Source organism: Narcine bancroftii, chromosome 2 (assembly GCF_036971445.1).
Source record: "Narcine bancroftii isolate sNarBan1 chromosome 2, sNarBan1.hap1, whole genome shotgun sequence".
In the NCBI taxonomy this organism is placed as follows: domain Eukaryota; kingdom Metazoa; phylum Chordata; class Chondrichthyes; order Torpediniformes; family Narcinidae; genus Narcine; species Narcine bancroftii.
The window spans coordinates 244,464,281-244,490,262 of NC_091470.1; the positions used below are offsets into that span (position 1 = coordinate 244,464,281).

Consider the following 25,982-nt stretch of genomic DNA (forward strand, 5'->3'; position numbering starts at 1 on the left):
TATGCTCCAACCCTCCAGGCGGAACCAGCAGAAAAGAACAAGTTCTACACCGACCTGCGCAACCTCATCCAACGTACCCCTACAGCCGACAAGGTTGTCATCCTGGGCGACTTCAACGCTCGTGTCGGCAAAGACTCAGAAACCTGGCCAGGAATCCTGGGCAAGCATGGCGTCGGCAAGTGCAACGACAATGGGCGCCTCCTGTTGGAGCTCTGCGCAGAACAGCGGCTTGTCATTACAAACACCCTTTTTCAGCAGAGGGACAGCCTTAAGACCACCTGGATGCATCCCCGATCCAAACACTGGCACCTCCTGGACTACATCCTGGTGCGAGAAAGTGACAAACAAGATGTGCTCCACACCAGGGTCATGCCTAGCGCGGAATGCCACACTGACTACCGGCTGGTTCGCTGCAAGCTCAACCTTCACTTCAAGCCAAAGCCCAGGAACAATAAAGCCCCCAGAAAGAGGTTCAATGTTGGAAAACTGCAGTCAGACGAAGCGAGAGGAAACTTCCAGGCAAACCTCAAAGCAAAGCTCGACGTTGCAACCCGCCTCACGGACCCGTCCCCTGAAACCCTCTGGGATCAGTTGAAGACTACCATACTGCAATCCACTGAAGAGGTACTGGGCTTCTCCTCCAGGAAAAACAAGGACTGGTTTGACGAAAACAGCCAGGAAATCCAGGAGCTGCTGGCAAAGAAGCGAGCTGCCCACCAGGCTCACCTTACAAAGCCGTCCTGTCCAGAGAAGAAACAAGCCTTCCGTCGCGCATGCAGCCATCTTCAGCGCAAACTCCGGGAGATCCAAAATGAGTGGTGGACTAGCCTCGCCAAACGAACACAGCTCAGCGCGGACATTGGCGACTTCAGGGGTTTCTACGAGGCTCTAAAGGCTGTGTACGGCCCCTCACCCCAAGTCCAAAGCCCGCTGCGCAGCTCAGACGGCAAAGTCCTCCTCAGCGACAAGATCTCCATCCTCAACCGATGGTCAGAACACTTCCAATCTCTTTTCAGTACCAACCGCTCAGTCCAAGATTCCGCCCTCCTCCAGCTCCCTCAACAGCCCCTAAGGCTAGAGCTGGATGAGGTTCCCACCCTGGATGAGACATATAAGGCAATCGAACAACTGAAAAGTGGCAAAGCAGCAGGTATGGATGGAATCCCCCCAGAAGTCTGGAAGGCTGGCGGCAAAACTCTGCATGCCAAACTGCATGAGTTTTTCAAGCTTTGTTGGGACCAAGGTAAACTGCCTCAGGATCTTCGTGATGCCACCATCATCACCCTGTACAAAAACAAAGGCGAGAAATCAGACTGCTCAAACTACAGGGGAATCACGTTGCTCTCCATTGCAGGCAAAATCTTCGCTAGGATTCTACTAAATAGAATAATACCTAGTGTCGCTGAGAATATTCTCCCAGAATCACAGTGCGGCTTTCGCGCTAACAGAGGAACCACTGACATGGTCTTTGCCCTCAGACAGCTCCAAGAAAAGTGTAGAGAACAAAACAAAGGACTCTACATCACCTTTGTTGACCTCACCAAAGCCTTCGACACCGTGAGCAGGAAAGGGCTTTGGCAAATACTAGAGCGCATCGGATGTCCCCCAAAGTTCCTCAACATGATTATCCAACTGCACGAAAACCAACAAGGTCGGGTCAGATACAGCAATGAGCTCTCTGAACCCTTCTCCATTAACAATGGCGTGAAGCAAGGCTGTGTTCTCGCACCAACCCTCTTTTCAATCTTCTTCAGCATGATGCTGAACCAAGCCATGAAAGACCCCAACAATGAAGACGCTGTTTACATCCGGTACCGCACGGATGGCAGTCTCTTCAATCTGAGGCGCCTGCAAGCTCACACCAAGACACAAGAGAAACTTGTCCGTGAACTACTCTTTGCAGATGATGCCGCTTTAGTTGCCCATTCAGAGCCAGCTCTTCAGCGCTTGACGTCCTGCCTTGCGGAAACTGCCAAAATGTTTGGCCTGGAAGTCAGCCTGAAGAAAACGGAGGTCCTCCATCAGCCAGCTCCCCACCATGACTACCAGCCCCCCCACATCTCCATCGGGCACACAAAACTCAAAACGGTCAACCAGTTTACCTATCTCGGCTGCACCATTTCATCAGATGCAAGGATCGACAATGAGATAGACAACAGACTCGCCAAGGCAAATAGCGCCTTTGGAAGACTACACAAAAGAGTCTGGAAAAACAACCAACTGAAAAACCTCACAAAGATAAGCGTATACAGAGCCGTTGTCATACCCACACTCCTGTTCGGCTCCGAATCATGGGTCCTCTACCGGCACCACCTACGGCTCCTAGAACGCTTCCACCAGCGTTGTCTCCGCTCCATCCTCAACATCCATTGGAGCGCTCACACCCCTAACGTCGAGGTACTCGAGATGGCAGAGGTCGACAGCATCGAGTCCACGCTGCTGAAGATCCAGCTGCGCTGGATGGGTCACGTCTCCAGAATGGAGGACCATCGCCTTCCCAAGATCGTATTATATGGCGAGCTCTCCACTGGCCACCGTGACAGAGGTGCACCAAAGAAAAGGTACAAGGACTGCCTAAAGAAATCTCTTGGTGCCTGCCACATTGACCACCGCCAGTGGGCTGATAACGCCTCAAACCGTGCATCTTGGCGCCTCACAGTTTGGCGGGCAGCAGCCTCCTTTGAAGAAGACCGCAGAGCCCACCTCACTGACAAAAGGCAAAGGAGGAAAAACCCAACACCCAACCCCAACCAACCAATTTTCCCTTGCAACCGCTGCAATCGTGTCTGCCTGTCCCGCATCGGACTGGTCAGCCACAAACGAGCCTGCAGCTGACGTGGACTTTTTACCCCCTCCATAAATCTTCGTCCGCGAAGCCAAGCCAAAAAAAGAAGTGGCAATCGTCCAGACCATTTATTTTTGAGCCCCAATTTATTAAGTTTACTTGTCCATAAATTTAATAAATGCTTCAATATTGGGACATCATAAGTTCGTAATAAATTTTTATTCCATCGAAACAAAAACTCATTAGAAAATTTTTCTGAAATAACCGCCATTTCTATCTTTGCCCAACTGGGCGGATCATCCATATTCATTAATGCACTAAGAAATTTAAATTGAGCTGCTTCATAATAATGTTGAAAATTCGGTAATCTTAAACCTCCAAATTGAAAATCCCACATCAGCTTTCATCGCTATCCTCGGAAATTTTCCCTTACTTAAAAAGTCTCTAATTGCTTTATATAGATCCTTAAAAAAACTTTTATTTAAAAAATAATGAATTGATTGAAACAAATATTGTATTCGAGGAAAGATATTCATTTTTATAGTATTAATCCTCCCTAATAAACCCAAAGGCAAATCCTTCCACCTAATCAAATCTAATTTAATCCTTTTTATTAAAGGAAGATAATTAATTGAATATAAAGCTTGAAATTCTGTATTAACATTAATTCCTAAATATTTAATTTGTGTGGTCCACTTCAAATTTGTAATACTTTTATACATTGAATGATCATTTTTGCAAATTGATAAAATTTCACTTTTGGTCCAATTTACTTTATAACCAGATAATTGACCATAAATTTCTAAACATTCTTGAATTGCTGGTAAAGAAATGCCCGGATCCACCAAATATAATAAAACATCATCAGCAAATAGATTAATCTTATATTCCTCATTCAAAACTCTCATACCTTTAACATTTTCATTTTGACGTATTAATTGTGCCAAAGGCTCAATGACTATAGCGAATAAAGCAGGTGACAATGGGCATCCTTGTCTAGTAGACCTTGTTAAATTAAAAGATTCTGAGATCTGCCGATTGACAGCAATTCTGGCCTTCGGGCTATTATATAAAGCCTTTATCAATCCAATAAATGAAGAACCAAAACAAAATTTCTCAAGTACTTTAAACAAAAACTTCCATTCCATTCTATCAAAAGCCTTTTCTGCATCCAGCGAAACCACTATTGGATAATTCATCTGAGATTTAGATTTATTTATCAGTTATTAAACGCAAAATATTATCTGAAGCATATCTATTTTTTATAAATCCCGTTTGATCACTATGTATTATTTTAGGTAAGTATTGAGCTAATCGATTAGCTATAGCTTTTGCTACAATTTTGTAATCTACATTTAACAGCGATATTGGTCTATAAGAAGAAACCTGTAAAGGATCTTTATCTTTTTTTGGTATAACTGTAATTATTGCATTGGAACAAGACTCGGGTAATCAAAAAGTGTCATAAATTTGTTGTAAAACATCCTTATAAATAGGACATATATCAGCATAAAAAGTTTTGTAAAACTCTATAGGAAACCCAGGTGCCTTTCCATTTGGCATATCTCTTATCGCCGTTTCTATTTCATTTTCTGTAAAGGATTTATCTAACTCCTGTCTATCTTCTTGATTCAATTGTGGCAATTTAATATTTTTCAAAAAAGAATCTATAGCATCTTCAGTTACAGCTTTACATTCCGAAGTATATAATTTTCTATAGAAATTACAAAATTCCTCATTAATTTCCTTTTGACTAAAAGTAATACCCGATTTCTTTCTAATTACTGGTATAATTCTAGATAATTGTTCCTTTTTTAACTGCCAAGACAGAACTTTATGAGCTTTCTCACCCCATTCATAAAACTTATGTTTAGTTCGGTTTATTAAACATTCAAACCGATAAGTTTGTAATTCATTATATTTAAATTTTAAATTAGTTAACTGATTCTTTTGCGTTTCAGTAGCATTTTCTTTGAAATTCTTTTTCAGTAACAGTTATCTTTTTCTCTAAATCTTCAATCTCTTTAATTCTCTCTTTCTTTACTTTAGAAGCATAACTAATAATTTGACCTCGTAAAAAAGCTTTCATTGCATCCCATAAAACAAAATGACTGGAAACAAAATTACTATTATTACTAATAAAAACCTCAATTTGTTGTTTTAAATAACTAATAAATTCCGGTTTTTGCAATAACATAGTGTTGAATCTCCATCTTGGAGCTCTCTGAATTTCCTGTGAACTCTGATATTCTAATAATAATAATGAATGGTCCGAAACCAGTCTTGCCTTATAATCCACAGATGTAACCCTATCCTGCAAATGTGTTGAAATTAAAAAATAATCAATTCTAGAAAAAGAATTATGTCGTGACGAATAAAAAGAAAAATCTTTCTCTGTAGGATTAAATCTTCGCCAAATATCAACTAAATTCAAATTTGACATCATATTAGTTACTTGAACTGCCATCTTCGATTTCTTAATTACTCTTGGATACTTCTCCAATAAAGGCTCCAATACCACATTCAAATCTCCCCCATTCATCACATTAGAATTTGATTGTCCAAGTAATAAAGACATGTCGACAACAAAAGCTGTATCCTCAACTTTCAGAGCATAAACATCAAGCAAAGTCCAAGCTTCATTAAAAATTGTACAGTTCAATTTTAATAATCTTCCACCATTTTTCTCTTCATTTTGTAACTGAAATGGTTAATTCTTGTGCACCAAAATTGCCACTCCTTTTGCTTTTAAATTAAATGAAGAATAAAAAACTTGTCCAACCCATTCACGTTTGAGTTTCAAATGTTCCTTATCTGTCAAATGAGTTTCCTGTAAAAAAGCCACATCAACTTTTAATTTTTTTAAGTAAGCAAGTACTTTCTTATGCTTAATGGGATTATTTAAACCCTGGACATTAAAGGAAGCAAACTTCAATTTAGACATTCCTTACAGCAACTCAACACAAGAAAAAAAAAGAAAAAAAAGGAAAGAAAAAAAGAACTCCCCCCAAAAAAACCCTCCTCTTATTCCCTCTTAAAACTACAATCAAGAACAAATTAAAAAAAGAAAAAAGAAAGAGAAAAAAAATATGTATTTAAAAAAAAGTAATTAAAAAAAAACTTCACTCCTTAACCCAAAAATTAAGGAAAAAAAGACAGGCAGGAGGTTACTACTACCTCCTCCTGTTTAAACCGCACAATGCGGCAACTCCCACAAAATACTGGGTGTGAGTTAACTCACACGTAGCTGACGACTTCTGGAAAATAGTGCCTACCCAGTTCCCTTTCCCAACTCCCATTTCGTATTAAACTATCATCAATGACTAAAATCTTTCAAAAAAAAAGATGTATTATTTTTTTAATCAATTTTATCACTTCGACCACCATTGCTTCCATTTCTTCTTGGAATCTGATTCCCATCTTGTATCCCCACTCTCTTTGCAGACCGAGGAGGACTACATCGTTCTTGAAATTGCGTAATCGGTAAAGATTGAGCAAAGTCCATAGCTTCTTTAGGATTATCAAAAAACTTTGGCTGATATCCATCCTGAAAAATCTTCAATACCGCAGGCTACCTAAAAGTTGCCTTGTATCCTTTTTTCCACAACAACTCTTTCACAGAATTAAATTCACATCGTTGAAACATAATTTCTTGACTCAGATCCGGATTAAAAAAAACACGATTATTCTGGACTATCAAAGGAGATCTATTTTCCTGAGCGTTTCTAATAGCCACACATAGAATTGACTCTCTATCACAATAGTTTAAACAACGGACCAGAACAGGTCTTAGATTCTGTCCTGAAAAAAGGTTTCCTTCTTAAAGCTCTATGAGCACATTCCAATATTAAACCTTCAGGGAACTTGTCTTGCCCTAACACTCGTGGAATCCATTCAGTAAAAAATTTTCTTGGATTTGGCCCTTCTATGTCTTCTGGCAAACCAACAAGGTAGGTGGAGTTGATTCAATGATCAGATCAGCCATAATCTTATTGAATGACGGAGCAGGCTCAATGGGCTGGATGGTCCACTCCTGCTCTTATTTCTTATGTTCTTAATTTACTGAAGAAGCTGATCACTGTGGCCACTTCACACCTTCTTTTCTTTGTTCAAAGGACCACTCTGATTAATTCTATACATCAATGTTATATAATGATAGTCCTATATACCCAAGTGTTGTATCCACCCGTACAATACCTCTGAGTCTAGAGTTGGATATGGACCTGTATTTGGGCCTGTAAAATAGGACTGAGCATTGAATTCTGCTCCAAGGCTCAGTCTGGTTCTTGTCCAAAGTCTAGTGGTCCTTAGGTAGCTATGTCTCTGATTTCAAGCCCAACAAGACCAGGAATGTCCTGCTGTGTGTTGGTATATAATGGGTTGTGGAGTGATCAATGACCACTCACAGACATGAAGCAAGTAGTCAAAAGTTTTATTAATCTGAAGACTCAGACATGCCTGTACATGCTGCTGGCTCATGTCCAAAGCAGGTATGAGGGAGGAGACTAGGCCTCTTGGCCTTTGTTAGGGGATCTTATGGGGAAGGGCTACAGGTACAGAAGGTGGGCCAGCCTGCCCAGCCCGCCCAGCCCAGTAAGGATATACCCGGACATGCCTGCAGAACTGTTCCACCACATTCAACCCTCCTTTTTGAATTTAGTCCGACGGGGTGATGCGGGGCAATGTCCATCAGCATGGGTCTTGTAGTCCATACAGTTCAAAGGTTTAGCTGCTCCTGTGGTTTTATTCAGTGCTGAGATCTCTGAAGTACTGCTGGCTGTATCGTTGGTTCCAGCGGAACGGTGGCTTGTTCGCTTGGCTGGGTGTTGGAGGGCTGAATGGTGTCTGTGTGTACCGGGTCTGTAGAGGGTGGGGAATTTGTTTGTAACAGTGGAAGGAAAACTCAGGGGTCTGTGGTGGAGGTTGGATCACTACTTCACCTGTAAAGGTGATCCCTGAACTGACACTGCCTGGGGCCCCTTTCGTGCCAGGTCCTGGATGTGTATCGTTCCGTCCATTCATACTGGGGATCGTGTGCAGGATGTGCACTTCCTCGACTAGTGGGTCCACCTTCTGCGTTCTAACATGCTTCCAGAAAAGTACCAGTGCCGGGGTTGTCAGCCAGACCAGCAGCGTGGACCCTGGCACCAACCTCATAGGGAAGGAAAGCAATTTTTCATGTGAGTTGTGTTAGTTGCCGTACAAAGTAGGGATCTGGTGATGTGCAGAACTTCTGGAAGGACTTCTTGCCACTGAGATACCAGCATCCCTTTCGATTTGAGTGCCAAAAGGACTGCCTTCCAGATTGTACCATTTTCCCTTTCCACCTACCTGCCTGTTCCTGTAGGGGTTGTAGCTGGTGTTTCTGCTCATAGCTATGCCCCTGGAAAGGAAGTATTGCCGCAACTCCTCAGTCATGAAGGCGAATCCCTGGTCGCAAAAACATAGGGGCAGGGGATGGCGAATGGGAAAAGTGAGTACTCGTCCACGATGCTCAGGAAGTAGATGTTCTGATTCATAGATGGGAGGTGCCCCTTGAAGTCTATGCTGAGATGTTTGAAGGGGTGAGTGGCCTTGATTAATTGGGCTCTCTCTGGTCTAAAATTGCGGCTTGCACTCCACACAAACCAGGCAATTGTGAGTCAGCTCCCTGACTTCCTCCACTGAGTAGGGGAGGTTACGGGCCCTCAAAAAATGGTAGAGACGAAACCCTGGCATGGCAGAGGCCATCGTGGAGAGTATGGAGGCAATCAATTTCCACCATGGCACAGGTTCCCCTGGACAGGGCATTGGATGACTCATTGAGCTTGTCTGGCTGGTACAAAATCTCATAATTGTAGGTGGGATTTTACCCCACTGTTTATTGTTAAACATAAAATCGACGGCTCTCTGGTCAATCAGCAGGGTGAATGGTTTTGCCGGCTAAGTGACATGACCTCCACTATAGCTTGTGCCTCCTTCTCGATGGCAGAGTGCCTGTGTTTCAGGCCTTGGAGGGTGCGGAGAAAAAATGGTACTGGCCTACCTGCTTGGTTCAGTGTGGTGGATAAAGCGAAGTCAGAGGCATCACTTTACACTTGGAACAGGACGGATTCAACAATGGCATGCATCCCTGCTTTGGCAATCTCATCCCTGATACCCTCGAAAGCCTTACAGGCCTGCGCCGATGGGGGAAAGGTAGTGGTTTTCAGTAGGGATTGGGCCTTGCTATATAGTTGATGATCCATTTGGCATAATACGAGAAAAACCCCAGTAGTGCCTGGGGCTTTGGGGTTTGGGGTTCTGTGGCAGAGATAATTTCAGAACAGGTCACATGCACTTGGGGGTCAGGGGCGACCATGTACCCCAGGATTGCCAGCCGCTTGGTGCTAAACATGCACCTTTTCTTATTAAATGTGAGATTGAGGGCCTTTGCGGTGGCCAGGAACTTCTTCAGGTTCTCGTTGTGTTTCTTCTTGTCATGGCTGACATTGTCCAGATATGGATATGGATAGTTTCTTGTCATCTACCATGCGGTCCATTTCCCTTTGGAACACTGATACCCCATTCATGAGGCTGAATGGGACCCATAGAAAATGGTAGAGTCGGCCATTGGCCTCATAAACCATGTATGGCCAGTCTTTAGGGCGAATCAGGATTTGGTGATATGCCACTTTGACTTCTATGGTAGAGAAGACCCTATACTTAGCGATCTCATTCACCATATCAGCTATGCGAGGCAAAGGGTAGGCATCCAGTAAGGTGAACCGGTTGATGGTCTGACTGTAGTCAATCACCATCCGGTACTTCTCCCTACTCTTCACCACCACTACTTGTGCCCTTCAGAGACTGTTACTCAGTCCTATTATGCCCTCCCCCAGGAGGGCATAATGAATTCCCTTTTCTCTGGGCTGTATCCCCTGCTTTTAGAGGCCATAGGTTTGCAGTCTGGTGTGAGGTTTTGGAACAGCGGCGGCAGAGGGATCCTGAGGGTGGCCAGTCCACAGGTTGGGAGCCCAGCCCGATGTTTGGGCCTCTTCAGGGGGAGGAGAGGGGCCTCCCGAAATTGGTTGGGGGGGCACATCAAGCTGCATCAGCATACCCTTAAGCTGGCACTGGAAATTCAGCCCTAATATGACGGGTGCGCAAAGGTGGGGCATCACCAACAGTCTGGTATTTTGTGCCTCCTAGAGTTAGGGACATGCTGCATCTCCAGCGAATTTCTGCAGAGAGGGATATAGTGGCTAGCACTACCTTGCACTTGGCTGAGGACATGGTCAGGGAATAACATTTGGCTCTGCCCGGGTGTATGAAGCTCTCAGTGTTTCCTGTGTCGAACAGGCAGCCAATGGAGTGACTGTTTACCTCGATGTCCATCATCAATCATCCCAGCTGGTGTGGTCTACTCTGGTCCTGCACGATGGAAGCCAATGTCAGCTCACTGTCCGAGTCGCTGCTGATATGTCATTGGGTCAGTTAACACCAAGATGGCCGCCCAGGAGATCGTGAAGATGGCTACCCCCGTGGATCACATGTGGTGGAGTCCAAAAGTGAAGCCAGATGTGGTCCATCCATGTCATTGTGACCTTGGCCTGGAAGTTTGGTTATCAGCAACCGGAAATGACAACAGAAGTAGGTTGGCCCAAGATGGCAACATGGGTCACGGTCAACACACTTCACTGCTAGAATGGGGCTTAGAACAACATACCCTGGCATAGTGTCCTTTCCCATGGCAGTTCGAGCAAGTCGTGCTATGGGCCGGGCAATACTTTCGCAAGTGTTTGCTTTGGCCACAATAGTTGCACCTCGTGCTCGGTGGTAGCAGCAGTCAAGGGCCCGTCCAAAGATGGTGCCACCTGTTCTCTCCACCTGGTGGTTCAGTGGCTGCTGATTAGGCTTCTGTGTTCTTTTGGGCAGTCTCCATCATTTGGGCCATCTGCACCACTTCCTGGAGGGTCCAATAGCCTTTCTCCAGGAGTCATTCCCATATTTGAATGCAGCAACTAGCCTGTCGCAGATGATCTCCTCCTGGAAGGTTGCCACAGTCACATCCCAGCACCCGCAGTCTTGTTCCTGGTTTCCTCATGGCTCTCACAAAATCGACTCACTCGGACCCTGCCGTCAGGAGCCGAGCTGAAAGCATGCATACATCATATTCCTTGAGGCTCCATACTGCTGTTGGAGTAGGGCCACAGCCTCTTCATATCCAATGCACTTGTGAACTAATTGGTATCTTCGGTGGCCCACAGCTGCGAAGAGGAGGTATTAGCGATCGCTATCGGCTGTAATTTTGTGGCGCCTCAGGTAGGCCTTCAAACAGTGTAGCCACATATCAAACTTTATGGAGCCCTTTTGGATCGATTTCCATCTTCTCCAGTTAGATTGCCTTGTCCATGGCACTTAAAAATTTCTGATCAATAAATTGTGGAGCTATCAATGATCACTTGCAAATATGAAACAATTAGTCAAAGGCTTATTGATTAGAAGACCAAGACATGCCTCTACATGCTGCTGGCTCATGTCCAAGGCAGGAATGAGGGAGGAGACTCGAGCTCTTGGCCTTTATTAGGGGATCTTTTGGGGAGGGGCTACAGGTACAGAAGGTGGGCCAACCTGTCCAGCCCAGTGAGGATATGCCCATAGTACCCTGTTCCACATGGGTTACAGATCTGGGCCTTAAATTGGGTGGTTGGCATTGGTTGACCTTGTGTGCCAGGCCAGGCCAGGTCCTGGCAAACGGTGGATTCCAGGAATCAAGTGGATAGTAGCAGGAGATGACACCAACTTCTGATCTAAGGCCTCTTATTCGAAAGCATTGAAACTTTTTATCTTTATCATATATTTTTATTTTCCATTTGAAAATTACCATTGAATTTTATTGTGCCACCTTTACATTTTTCATGGAAGTTTCTCCTTAATTCTTCAGCTAATCATTTTAAATATTTGTTTTCAGGTTAGCACTCTTCCTTTCTGAGTTATTACTGTCCATAAATATAAGTTTTGCTCAATGTTCTGTGATTTATGGTTCTCCAAACTTTTTAGGTTTATATTTTTCAATATCAGAATTAATGTTCTTATCATTTGTACTATTTCCAGGTATAAAGGTCTTTTAAAAAAAACAAACAAAATGTATTTTTATTGGAAAAAAACTTCAAACATGAATGTTCGTGAAAAATAGAATTAAACTGCTGACAAAATACTTTTGCTTGGTTTGTAAACTTCGATTGCTTTCAAATCACGGAAACATCTTATCTGAAGAACATCTCTTGCAGCCTCAGGACAAGAATCTAGTTCTGTAAAGAATTGTGTATTTTTATTTTTTTTGCTGGCTACTGCAAATTAAGTTCTGGTCTGCTCTACAGATTCAAAATCAGTACATCATGTTTAAACCACAAAACTCTTCTATGATTAGATTTTCAGAGAAGACAACACAAGACTGGTTGCAACTGTTTGAAGGTAGTGGTGTACCATATGGTCCAATAAACAACATTCAGCAAGCCTTCTCTGAATCCCAGGTCAGTTATTTGTTTTTTATACAAAATGGAAAATTGAATGAAAAGCAGCTTCAGCAAAATGGAAAATCTTGCATGCCTTTTGTTAATAACCAATTTCTTAATTAGAAAGAACCAAGAATCCCGAGGAGAGTCATCTAATCCATAAAAACAATCTTATAAAAAGTGTTGGATGCCTATGCATCAGGCATTGTCCAATGCTTGGAGTCAGATATACCAGACAAATAACCCATAACCTTAATATTTTTATTCAAGCCAAATCCTGCATGCTTATAATGTAAAGATTTGAAAAAAAAATGTTCTCTGTCTTACTGAGTATTTTTGTGCCATAATATAGTGAACCAGTAAACTTTGATCACTCCACAGGAGACATGATGATTTCACCTACATACATCTGTAATTTACATTAAATTATGTTGCATTGCAAAATTATTCCATGGTTCTCTGGTCAATTATCTTAAATCTGTGTCCACTAATTAAATGATAAATTAATTGAAATCAAACCATCGCATTTTTTTTAGAGTGTGTAAGCTCTTCATAATGATAATCAAATAAGGCGATGCATCTACTTTAACTTCCAGCTGAATGTCCCACTATTTTTCTATTATGGGATCTTGCCTGACTCAAATTTTTGTTATACTGAGGACATTTAAAGAATCAAGAATGTTGCTGTGGGTCTGGAGACATACAGAGATCAGACTGGGTAGGACAGCAGATTTCCTTCCCTCAAGAACATGAGTGAACCAGATGAATTTTATGGCAATCTTGTAGTTTGATTGCTAACATTAGTAGTGGTATATTTTTATTCAGATTTATTTAAGTAGCTGCCATCATAGAATTTGAATTCATGACTTGAGATTACCATACTGGTAATATAAATACAGTGCTTTGTATCCACAATCTTATTACAATCTTACCCCTGCAGATATTGCTCACAGTAATCTGTATTTTCTTGATGAGTTTATCTTTTCCATTGTTAAGATTGCAACATTGCCCATTATGTTTTTTTTAAATGATAAGGGAAGTACCTGGAGTGTTGCAAAGTTCCTTTGGAAAGAATGTGACTTAATTCAGTTTTCAGGATTATGAAGGGACTTCCAAAATTATTCAATGTGATGAAGGGTTCAAACATCAGAAGTTTGGAGTAAGAAGAAATATTCCACAGATCCCTAAATAATTGTGGAAGAAGTTAGAGGAGAAAATTAGTGAAGCTAACCAAGTAAATGATTGGATATATTACTTTGAAAAGAAATAATAACATTGGTGGATGGGATTAGTCTGTGAAAATGGAATGTACTTGCATTTTTAAGAGTATATTTCCTATTCCTAAAACTCTAATGCAGCCATTCTCAACAGGGGCCTCAGCACATTTAAGGGGGCCATAGTTTTATATTTTCATGTAGTCAATAAGAGAGAAGTATTTAAGAAACCAAGTAAACTTGACGATTTGACTGCTTCACAGGGAAGGGACCATGAAAGTTTGAGCAGAGTCCTAAGGGGAGGGGTGGTGGTGGGGTGGGGGGGGGGTCATAGTCAACAAAAGGTAGAGAATGCCTACTCTAAAGGAACTCTCTAAGTAGTTTTATTTGAGTAGGATGTATTAGATTAGGAAGTATACTTTTGAAATTTGCATCTGATCAACATTTGTGCATCAAATTATTTAGAGTATTGTTTTCAACAATACAGAAAGTATTGAAATTTACACAAATTATTCATCACACAAACAGCTATAAGTGAAGCCTTTCAACTTATCATTGAACATATTCATAAAACTCACAAAATTTCAGAAACTGTAATTTCATTTTTCTCAACATCTGGAACTATTTATGCCCTTCTGAATGTGAATACTAACAAGTACCGTTTTTAAACTGTCTCAAGAAATTGGATTGAAAATATTGCATTTGTATAGACAACAGAAACAAATTCTATGTTGAATGAACAATGAACATGGTTAAAGAGCTGAATAAGAGCTCTTTGGTAATTCTTTGGATCATTGTGTCGCAGTTAAAACATATGCAGCAAATAACACTGCACTTTGACACACAACATGCTATTTACATTTATCATTATGTATTACTTTTTAAATTAAAAAAAGATATAGAAGCAAAATAATTGGTGATGCTATAAGTATGATCATGTCACATTAGGTTTTTATCCTGCTTTCACTCTGACCTCAGTGTTCTCAATCTCATACTATATTCTACTGAAAGTTGCAAAAGGTCATGGAAAGGGACCATTGTTCCAAATAGGCACATTACAGACCCTGGACAACTCGGGATCCAAAATTTTCACCATTTCTAGGCATCTACAGTAGTTTCCTTGTATAATTTAAGATAATTATTCTGTCCTTAAATTTGCACTTTATTCTTTGTTTCTTTATTGGTTCTATTTACATCCCCATTTGGCTTCTACACCTTTTGTCTCTTCCCTCTTTTTCTGCATCAAAATTTGATTGAGCCTGATGATTATGAGCTTTTACTGATTGCCTAACCTTTTCACCAGGTTGTATCTGGGCTCTGATCAATGTTTTTTTAAAAAAAATATGGATTCAAGAAGGGCAGGTCATGTTCTGAAGTTCTTTGAGAATATAATGAGCATGGTGGATAGAGGATAGAGGGGAGCTGCTGGATGTGGTATACTTAGATTTCCAGAAGACATTCAATAAGGTGCCACACAAAGACTTCCACAGAAGTTAAGGATGCATGGAGTTGGGGGTAATGTATTAGTATAGATAGAAAATTGGTTAACCAATAGAGAGTTGGGATAAATGGGTGATTGGCATAGAATGGTTAGTGCAAGGGTCGATGTCAGACCCATCACTTTTCTCAATGTACATACATGATTTAGAGAATGGGCAAAGTATGTGTCTAAATTTGCTGATGACATCGTTGAGTGGAAAAGAAAAAATTGTAGAGAACATCGAGAGTATGCAGAGATTGTAGATTATGTGAATGGGAAAGGATCTGGAAGATGGAGTTCGTTGTTGGTAAATATGAGATTATCTATTTTGGAGGAAAATGTAGTAAATCAGACTACATTTATTACATATTTATAATATGATGAAAAATTTCAGCATGCTGTTGTGCAGGGAGACCTGGGAGTGCTTTTACATGCATTGCAAAATTTTGTTTGCCGATGCACTAGGTAGTTAAGAAGGCAAATGGGATGTTAACCTTAATTGAATTTAGGAGCTGCAACTACACACCAGTGAGGCTGCACCTTGAATACTAGGTGCAGTTCTGATCTCCTTACTTGATAATGTCTATACTGGCTCTGGAGATGGTACAGTGGAGGTTTACCAGGTTGATTATGCAAATGAGGGGGCTGACATATGAAGAGAGATTGAATAGCCAGGAGCTATGTTCATTGGAGTTTACAAGGATGAGAAGGTCACACAAAATTATGAAAGCAATAGAGGAGGTGGGTGTTGCTTCCACTGACAAGAGATACTTGAAATAGATTTGGAGGAATAAATTTAAAATAAAGCCAAGTAGAAATTTCTTCTTCCAAAGAGCAGTCAGTCTATGAAATTATCTGCCTAATGAAGCAGGCAAGGCTGTCTCGTTAAATGTTAAGATACAATTTTTTGAATAGCAGGGAAATCAAGAGTTATGAAGAATAGGTTTGTAAGTGTAGCTGAGTCCATAGCCATATCAGCCAGAAGGCCTCCTGCTCCTTTTTATGATGTTCATTACATTTTATTCAGCATCATTACACTATTCAAATTAAAAGAGGTTTGAAGCATTATTAAACAGATATGTGCCCACTTGTCTTGGCAATGGGGTACATTTTCCCATTGCTCAGGTGCTAGCAAAATATTTTACACGGAGGCTGATTGCTGTTGGACCAGAGCAGTGTCACTAGGACGAGTATTCCCCATTTGAAATTGGCATCACAAAATGCTTTGCAGAGTGATGTACAGAAAAAAAATGTCTTCAATGAATTTTCGAAAAATCTTCCTGCTCGTCCCACTATCTGAGAACACTAATTCAAGTCAGTACTGCTAGAGTCGGTAGTAATGTGGGACTTCGAATGATGCAGAATCAGCAAGTTAGTACTGGCGTGCTGAATGCTAAATCCAAGATCTGACTTGGATTGTAAACATTTCAGCTTAAGCATGTGCCTAAGATGGAATGTTGGCCTTCTGATCAGAAGCTAGTAATAGCCAGTAATTAACTGTTGCCATGGATTTGGAAACCATGCCAAATGGATGTATAGAAAGTAGGAGAGAGTCCATTTTTTATATGACCATGGCTCATTAACCACTTCAGGAGCCTGAATTTGCCTTCTCTTCCTACTTCTTGATCCTCAATTATCTCTAATATTTTGCAAGTTTTATAAAAGATCATCAACCTGAAACTTTTTTGTCTCTCCAAAGGTGCAGTATAACTTGCCTTTTTTGCAGATTTCCAAAATTCACTGAAACCAGACAATTTTCATGCGTACATTATAATTTTTTTTGAAAAAAAGTTATTCTGTCCATTTCTTTATCTGCTGGCTGTTTTTCCTGGCTAAAATATTTGGAGTCATACTTCAACAATAAGTCTGACATGAGAACCACTTGGCCCCAGTGCTGAGGTGTGGCTGCTGAAGAGCATCTGGAATCAGCTATTACATGAGGCCCACATATCCTTTGAGTCTTGCTTTTGTTTATATTCTACGAATGTAGCATGTGGAGTGAGTTTTGCAAGTGAAAATGCCAGCAGACATTATCCTGAGCATAAAGGTCCACTAAAACATGTGGATTGGTATTCCATCTGCCAAATATTTTCTGAAATAATGTTGAGAATATTTAATGTTATAAATTTAAGCATTGTCCAAGCATATCAGGGTCGATAGTTTACTCATATGAACATCTCTTATAAAAACCAATCTATTGCATTTGCAATTTTTAATTATGGTAAATGTTCATAGTAGCTCTAGTTTATGTATCAGGAAGGTGTGGGCTCACAACAGCTCCAGAGATGTAAGCATGCAAACTAAGGAACACTTCAGTGCACTTCTAAGATGATGCTGATGTATTGGAGATGTTAGTCTAATAGTTGGGATATTAATGATTTTTGCACACTTCAAGTGCTGTAAGAATTTCAAAATGTCATTCTCTCATCCTCAGCCATCACATGAGGCCCACACATTATTTTAATCCTGCTTTTGTTTATATTGTATGAATATCGCATGTGGAGTTAGTTTTGCAGGTAGAAAGCAAACACATTATCCTGAGCATAAATGTTCACTATAACACGTGGATTGCTATTCCATCTGCTGAATATTTTAAGGAATAATGGTGAGAGAATTTAACGTAATAAATTTGTTCAAGTGTATCACAATCAATAGTTTATTCATATGGACAACTTTCATATAAAGTAATCTCTGTGGAATCCACTATGTATGGAATTTTTAATTAAACATTCACAAAAGCTCCAGTTTATGAATCAGGAAGTTGTAGGCTCACAACAATTCAAGAGACTTAAGGGACACTTCAGAGCAGTTTGAAGGTAATGTTAATCCATTAGAGATTCTAGCCTAATATTTGCAATATTAACATTTTTTTTTGCACACTTCAAGTGCTGTAAGAGTTTGAAAATGTTACCCTAATTGTGCATGTGCACTTGACATACAAGTCATATTAGTTGTCATCATGAATGACAGGGACAGGGCAGTAAAGAAAAACAAGGTACAACTGAACAGAAGAGGAACTCATATTGTGACAGATTATATAGATACGTTTTTGGGAGATAAATTGGAAAAAGTTTGTTAGAGTAGGTCACATAAAAACACTTTAAAACAGATCTTATGTAAAATACTGGAGCTCTGCCCCATGCTCGTCATGTCAGGGCCAACAATCTTTGCAAGAGCTTTGGAGAATGACCAAGAAACTTCACTAATGGATTGTTGTTTACAAAAAGGCAACAGATGAAAGAGCTTGTTGGAGCCACTCTCTGTCTGGAGCTGTTATAAGAGGGTCATGAAGTTTTGCAACCAGAGAGAGTCAAACAGGCTTTTTCTCTCAGAGAGGGAATGACAGAGATCACTTCTACAGTCTTACAGCCTGTAACAGCAGCTGGGACGGGAACAGGAAAAGCTGGCAAGCTTGTGCAAACCCCCATTTGGAAGATGGGTTTGTAAGTACTTTGTTCAGCCTGGTCAAAGTCTTGTGGTTCATGCAAGAGAAGAGGACTGGCTGTCTAATGTTTCACTTGAAATAAGAGAAACAAAAAGGAACTGTGGTGACCTGAAAGAAAGAGGTTATCATCTGAAGAATCCTGAAGGGGTCAGGTTTTGTCAGCAAGACATTGGAGTGGCTGATTAAAAAGGAATCAGTTGTGGATTTACTGGAACAACAAATCTCTCTCTAAACCGACAAGAACTTTCCTAAGCTGTAACCATTTTCCTTTCCAGCACCAAAGCCTGGTGAACTTTATAAATGTTAAATTCTGTGCACAGTATAAGAATTTCTTGCAACCAGTGAACTTGGAGGAAAGAGAAGTGAGATTGGACTATGAACCAAAGAACTTTTCAGAACTTACGCACACATTATATACATGTGTGCTTAGAAATAGAAGGGGGTTAAGTTAGGTGAAGTAAGTCAATAGTGATAAGTTAAAGTTTGATTCTATTTTCATGTTTAAAGATAATTAAAGGCAACTTTTGTTTAAGTAACCATTTGTCTTGGTGAATATCTATTGCTGCTGGGTTTTGGGGTCCTCTGGGCTCATAACAATATCCTTTCAGGGAAGTTTGCAAGTGCCACCCAGGAAGGTTTAAATCAAACTGACAGGGTGGGAACCAGAGCAGCAAATAGACAAGTTGAGGAGATGGTAGATGCAAGGGCAATTTAGTCTGAAAGGAAGGGCAGAAAGGGACAGGTGAATGATCACAGCATGACTGACAGTCTGAAGTATGTATATTTTAAAGAAAGGGGTATTTTTAGTAAGACAGACAAACTTAGATCCTGGGTCATTTCTTGGAATTATAATGTTGAGGCATTAGAGAGACTTGGCTGCAAGAGGCAGAGCATTGGCAGCTAAATATTCCTGGATTTGTTGTTTTCTATGCAATGAAGTCAGAGGTAAAACAGGTAGGATATTACTTTGCTTATCAGGGAGCGTGTCACAGCTACATTCTGAGAGGGCTAATGGTAGGTCATCTCCTGAGGCAATGTGGGTGCAGATCACAAATAAGGCCTCCCAATAGCCACCAGGAGGTGGAACAGATACATAGATGGATGGGGAAATGTTGTAAAAGCAACAGAGTTGTAGCAAAGAGAAACTTTAATTTCCCCAATATTGACTGGGACAACCTTAGTACCAATGGTTTAGATTGTAAAGTGTATCTAGGAGGGTTTCTTGAAGCAGTAAATAGTCCATCCCAAAAGGAGGCCATATAAAGTTCAAACTTCCAACGTGCAAATTTATTGTCAGAGTACAGACATGACATCTTGTACAACCCCGAGATTCTTTTTCTGCAGACCTGGCAGAAATCCCAATTGCCAAGAGCTATAAACAAACTGACTGTGCAAATACAGAAGTATAAATATTCAGTAATAAATAATGAGCAAAGCATAAGTGCTCAAACGAGTCTCTGAATGAGTATGTTGTTCAGGAGTCTGATGGTTAAGGAATGGCAACTATTTCTGAGCCTGGAAGTACAAGTCTTCTGGCACCTATACCTCCTTCCTGATGGCAGTAGCAAAAACAGAGCATCTTCTGGGTGGTGTGGATCCTCGATAATTGCTGCTGCTCTCCAATAACAATATTCCATATTCTCACTGGTGGAGAGAGTTTTGCTTGTGATGAACTGGGCTGATTCTAGTACATTTTGCAGGGTTTTTTGCTCTGAGGTATTATAAAAAGAACAATGTATTGGCAAATGAGCCTGGCCAGATAATCAGAGTTGTAGATGGGCAGCATTTTGGGAATAATGATTACAATTCCTTAAGCTTAAAGATAGTTATGGGGGAGAGGGGATAGTGTGTGCTTTTTTGTTAATACTGGGTGGTGCTCTGATGTTGGGGTTAGTCAACCTTTTGCTCTACTGCCTTAGAGCAAATCTCGTTTAAATGCAGACCCTTCTATCTACCGCGAGAGTTCTCACAGTGATTCTCACTGGAGTTAATATCTTTCCTGAAGTCAATTACAGTAATTTGCGGAGCTGCATGAAGTCAGAAAGGAGACAGTCCAGCCCGACACACTACAAAACTTAGTTGGTGAATTTAACTAGGTCTTTCTTAAGAAAACCTTGCCTAACTACCACCAGCATGTAACCAGCTACACCAAGGACTCCTGCATACTCGATCACTGCTACACCAGGATAAGGAAGGCCTACCATTCTTTCCTGAGACCGCATTGGGCAAGTTGGATCACCTGGCTGTGCTCCTTCTGCCTTCATACAGACAGAGCCTAAAAAGAGAGGCTCCAGAGATCAGGACAACTACAAGGTGGTTGCAAGAGGCTGAAGAAAAATTACAGGACTTCCTTAAGTCAATGGAGTGGGCAGTGTTCAAGGACTCAGCTGAGATCTGAATGATTACACTCGGGCTGTCACAGACTTTATCAAAATAGCTGTAGATCAGTGTGCCCCCATCAAATCATTCAGAGATTTCCCCAGCCAGAAACCCTGGATGAACAATGAAATCTGGAACCTGCTGAGAGTCAGATCACAGGTCTTGAAGTCTGGAGATTCGGATCACTATAGAAGGAGCAGCTATGGAAAGCTATCTTCTGGGCGAAGTGGAGTTTCCAGATGAAAATGGAAACAATAAAATATACCTGACAGCTTTGTAGGGTCTAAATGACATTACCTGCTACAAACCCAAATCCAGTGCTGTGGGAGACGGTAAAGCTTCGCTCCCAGATGAACTCGATGCTTTCTACACCAATTTAACCAAAAGAACAAGGAAGAAGCACCACTGCACACCCCCATGACCCTGATGATCCTTTCCTCTCCGTATCCAAGGATGACATCTGGGCTGCCTTTAAGAGAGTTAATCCAAGAAAAGCATCTGCTCCGGTTGGAATACCCAGCTGAGTATTAAGAATCTGTGCTGACCAACTTGCCAATGTATTCATGGATATCTTCAACATCTTACTTCAGCAGGGTGTTTCAAACAGGCGTCAATCTTACCAGTGGTAACCAGCCTAAATGACTATTGACCAGTGCACTTACATCAACAGTGATGAAGTGTTTGAAAGGCTGCTGTAGAAGCGTTATCAGCTCCTGCCTGAGTGGCAGCAAAAATTCATTCACATTTGCCTGTTATAGCAGCATCATCCCTTCAAAATTGATGAGCCAACTCCAAGACCTGGGACTCAACACCCACTATGGAGTTGACTCAATGATCAGATCAGCCATGACCTTGTTGAATGCCGGAAGAGGTTCGACGGGCCAGATGGCCTACTCCTGGACCTATTTCTTATGTAATCCTGGATTTCCTCATCTCCAAAATCAGTGAGGATTAGTAAGAACATCATCTCCACAATATCCATTAGTACTAGGGCATCACAGGGGAGCGTTCTTAGTCTCCTGCTCTACTCGCTATACACCTATAACTGTGTGGCTTGGTATTACAACACCACCATCTACAAATTCACTGATGATACCATGATAATGGGTTGTATATAAAGGGGCGATGAGTCAACATGCAGGAGGGAGATTGAAAACTTAGCTGAATGGGTCGCCAACAACATTCTCACAATTATTGTCATCAAAATTAAGGAGATGGTTGTTGACTTTGCGAAGGGAAAGCCAGAGGTATACAATCCAGTGATCTTTGGGGGAATCAGGTGGAGAGTGTGAGCAAATTTAAGTTCCTGGGAGTCACTATCTCAGATGATCTTTCCTGGGCTGAACATAAAAATAGCATTTTTGTGAAGAAAGCACATCAGCGCCTCTACTTCCTCAGTAGTTTGCGGAGGTTTGGTATGACATCAGCAACCCTGGAAAATTTCTACAGATGTGTGGAGGAACGTATTAGGTCTGGTATTGTAAAGCCCTGCAAAAGGTAATGGTCACAGCCCAGAACATCAAGAGTAAAACACTCCCCACTATTGAGAACATCTCGATAGGGTGGCATGGTTGGCGTAGTGGTTAGTGTAACACCTTTACAGCACCAGCAACTGGGACTGGGGTTTGAGTCATCCACTATAAGGAGTTTGTACATTCTCCCCATGTCTATGTGGGTTTTCTCCGGGGTTTGCAGTTTCCTCCCACCATTCAAAACATACCGGGGGTGTAGGTTAATTGGGTGTAAATTGGATGGCATCTACTCGTGGGCCGAAATAGCCAGTTACTGTACTGTATGTATAAATTTTTAAAAAATTAATCTACAGGGAACACTGCCGTCGGTGAGAAGCAGCAATCATCAGGGATCCACACCACCCAGCACATGCTTTGTTCTCGCTGCTGTCATCAGGAAAGAGGTGTATGTGCCACAAGACATGCACCACCAGGTTCAGGAACAACTGCTACCCCTCCACCATCAGCCTCCTCAACAACAAACTCAATCAGGGACTCATTTAAGGGCATAGTTTTGCACATTATTGATTTTTTTCCTCCCTCTCTGTATCGCACAATGTTTGTTTACATTTCTTTATTTGCTTACATGTGTATATTGAGTCATTTCCTTTTGCACTGTAATTAAGTGGTATTTCTGCCTTATCTACAGGAAAACGAATCTCAGGGCTGTTTGTGATGATATGTATGTATACTGACAATAAATCTGAAATCTTATGAATTATAGTCTACTAATAATGTCCAGAACCAACATGTGCCAGTGTGAAGGAAGGACTGGAGTGGCAAGGTAAGAGAATGATGAGAGAGGTTGTAAATTTAGTCAAAAAGAAAAAGGAAGAATATGTAAGTTTTAGGAAGCTATATTTAGCCGGGGCCTTGGAAGAATATAAAGATTGGAGGAAAGCGCTCAGACAGGGCATTAGGAAGGCCAACATAAGAATTAGCAAGCAGAATTAAAGAGAATTTCAAGGCATTTTTTACCTTTTAAAAACAAGAGGATGACCAGGAAGAGGATAGGGCAACTCTGTGACCAAGGAGGTAGTTTATGCTTGGAGTCAGAGGAAGTGGGTGAGGTAATAAATGAGTAGATTGCTTTGCATTGAAATTTACCAAGGAGAAGAATATGGAGGATAGTGATAGTGAACAAAAGGTAGAGAATGTACATGTATTAGGACATTTTTGAGATCATGAAAGAGACAGTCCCAGGTCTTTTGTTGGGCATTAAAGTGAGTAGCTCCTGGACCTGGTGGGATATTACCCAGATTATTGAAAGAGCCAAAGAGATTGCTGGGGCCTTGACAACAGGTAAATTCTCAGAGTACTAGAGTGTAGTACTTTTGTTTAAGGAGGGAAGGGAGGATAATCCAGGAATTTATAGGCAGGAAAGCCTAACATCAGTGATAAGAAAATTATTGGAAAGGATACTGAGGAATCCTACTGATCCACAACTGCATCACCAGATCCATCTCCAACAGTGTCATCATTTGCAGATGACACAATAGTTGGCCTCATCAGAAACAATGATGAGTCACACTACAGAGAATAGATGGAAAATCTTGTGAAATGGTGCGAGAGTAACATCCTGTCTCAACGTGAACAAGATGAAGGAGATGATTGTGGACTTCAGGAGGACCAGGAACTACCACCCTCCACTCCACATCAACAACTTGGTGGAGAGCACCAAGTTCCTTGGAGTTAACTTGTGGGCTATTGTGGACACTCAACTTCTCTTCACTTGTCAGGAAAGCGCAATAGTAATTGTACTTCCTGAGAAGTCTGAAGCAGGCAAGGCTACCAGCCACCATTATGTCAATCTTCTATAGGAGCTCAACTGAACATTTCCTGGTTGGCTGCATCACAGTGTGATATGGTTGCTGCAGAGTCTCCCTACCATACCCACCCCACAACCCCATCACCGTGATCTACCAGGATTGTTGTCTGAAGTGGCCATGCAAAATCATTGAGAACCTCTTCCATCCTGCACACAGCATCTTTCAGCTGCTCCCACCATGGGAAAGGATACAGGAGTATCAGAGCCGGCACTACTAGGCTGAGGAACATCATCTTCCCATGGGCAGTGAGAATGCTGAACGATCAAATGAACTGCTCACAGTAACCATCCAAGACTCAATATAGAACTAGTTTTATTTACTTATTTGTATAGATGAAATACATGTCCTCCAAATGTATTGTTTGTCTGTATGTGTTTTATGTCTGGTCGTGTGTCTCCACGTTTTGCTTCGAGGACCAGAGAATGTTGTTCCATCGGATTGTACTTGTACAATCAGATGCTGCTGTTACCACAATTGCACCTTTAAAGTATGTGAAGCACTCCTATATATTGCTTGTAACAGTTGATAAAATTTCAGGAATGAATGAATATAGTCATGGAAGCCAACTTTTGGCTATTTGGAATTATGAATATGTACAGCATGCAAATAATGAAGACTAAGGAGTCTTATGAAATATGATGGACCACAGGCATGCTGAAGCCGTAACTCTGCTCCCAGGACTATTATGGAGGAGCCTTTCAGTACATTGTACCAGTGTCAAATTTTATGGTGTCATTTTTACATTTTACAATTTGCGCAGTATGATGAGACAAACTTTACAACCAGCTGTAGGCAGTCACCCAATTTTGAACTATCCAGGTGTAATACAAATAAACATAACCTTAGCTCCTTTTCCACTAGCATCCTATCCCAGGAATTAACTGGGAATTTATTGGGACCGGGTCCAGTGGAAAAGGAACATTGTCCAAACCCAGGCATCAAATTACGCCATTTCATGCTGGGGATTAATCGCCTCTACCCCTACTCATGTCCCCCAGCATTTGCTGGCGCCAGCGTGCTGATTAAACCTAGTGGAAAAGGGACAGCAGAAAGTCACCCGTTTCCAATTGAAGATAGAACACTCTGATCCCTGGCGATGAGTTGTGTTCAGTTGAAAAGCAATTACTGTCCCAGTTAAGGGCCCAGTGGAAATGACACAAAGGGTTTCCTATCGCGGGGCACTGCACAGCCAATGAACTGGGATTCCAGTGGAAAAGGGGCTCTTAATTCCCTATTCACCACTAGCTTACCTTTCCTATATAATTGTTAATATCAATATATGTTAAGCCACAATATAAAACCAACTTTGGTAATGTGAAAACAAAAATTGAACAATACACTAGATTGTTCTCTACAGCTTAGCTATTTTGCTTGCAGCCTCAGATTTACTTTTCCTGTCATTAATCATTAATAAATTAATGTGAAACGTAGTATTACTTCCAGGTTAATGCTTTGGATGCATTGTTTCTTTACAGTGAATGCAGTGATAGCTGAATTTAGGTAGAAAATAAGAATTTTCAATCATCTGTTGGAAAGAACTTGTGATAGTATAAAGATCAGCAGCAAAATTTATAATAAAATCTGAAAAAAATATCTTAACATGATAATGCATATTTTCAGTGAATTTGATAAGCAACCAGTGACTTGCTGTTGCAGAGTGTCCTGGCTATAATCCAGACTCAGCAGTCTCAGATTGAATGGTTATCCTTTGTTTATGCTATCTGCTTTCAGGCACAGCTGTAATTTATTTTAGCTTACACGTGTGCACACTGGAAGACTGTTGCTTAGAAATTTAATTGCATAATGACCTTTTGACAGTGTTTTGCAAATGAAAAGTTTTTCCTTGAATGAAATGCAGTGATG

At 41.1% G+C, this 25,982-nt stretch overlaps 1 protein-coding gene across 24 annotated transcripts in view; it reads left to right on the plus strand.

Annotated features, from left to right (window-relative positions):
• Nucleotides 1–25,982, plus strand: part of sugct (succinyl-CoA:glutarate-CoA transferase) — a 544,214-nt gene that overhangs the window by 228,382 nt on the left and 289,850 nt on the right. For 23 of the 24 annotated variants that reach the window (XR_011352093.1, XR_011352094.1, XM_069920671.1 and 20 more), the window contains one exon: nucleotides 12,177–12,279. Coding sequence is in view for 22 of the 24 variants with exons in the window: in XM_069920671.1 (XP_069776772.1) it covers nucleotides 12,177–12,279 (103 nt within the window). In the remaining 2 variants the exon portion in view is untranslated. Of the gene's footprint in view, nucleotides 1–12,176; nucleotides 12,280–22,604; nucleotides 22,826–25,982 lie in introns of those variants that run through there. The other variant, XM_069920670.1, reaches the window with a different exon arrangement.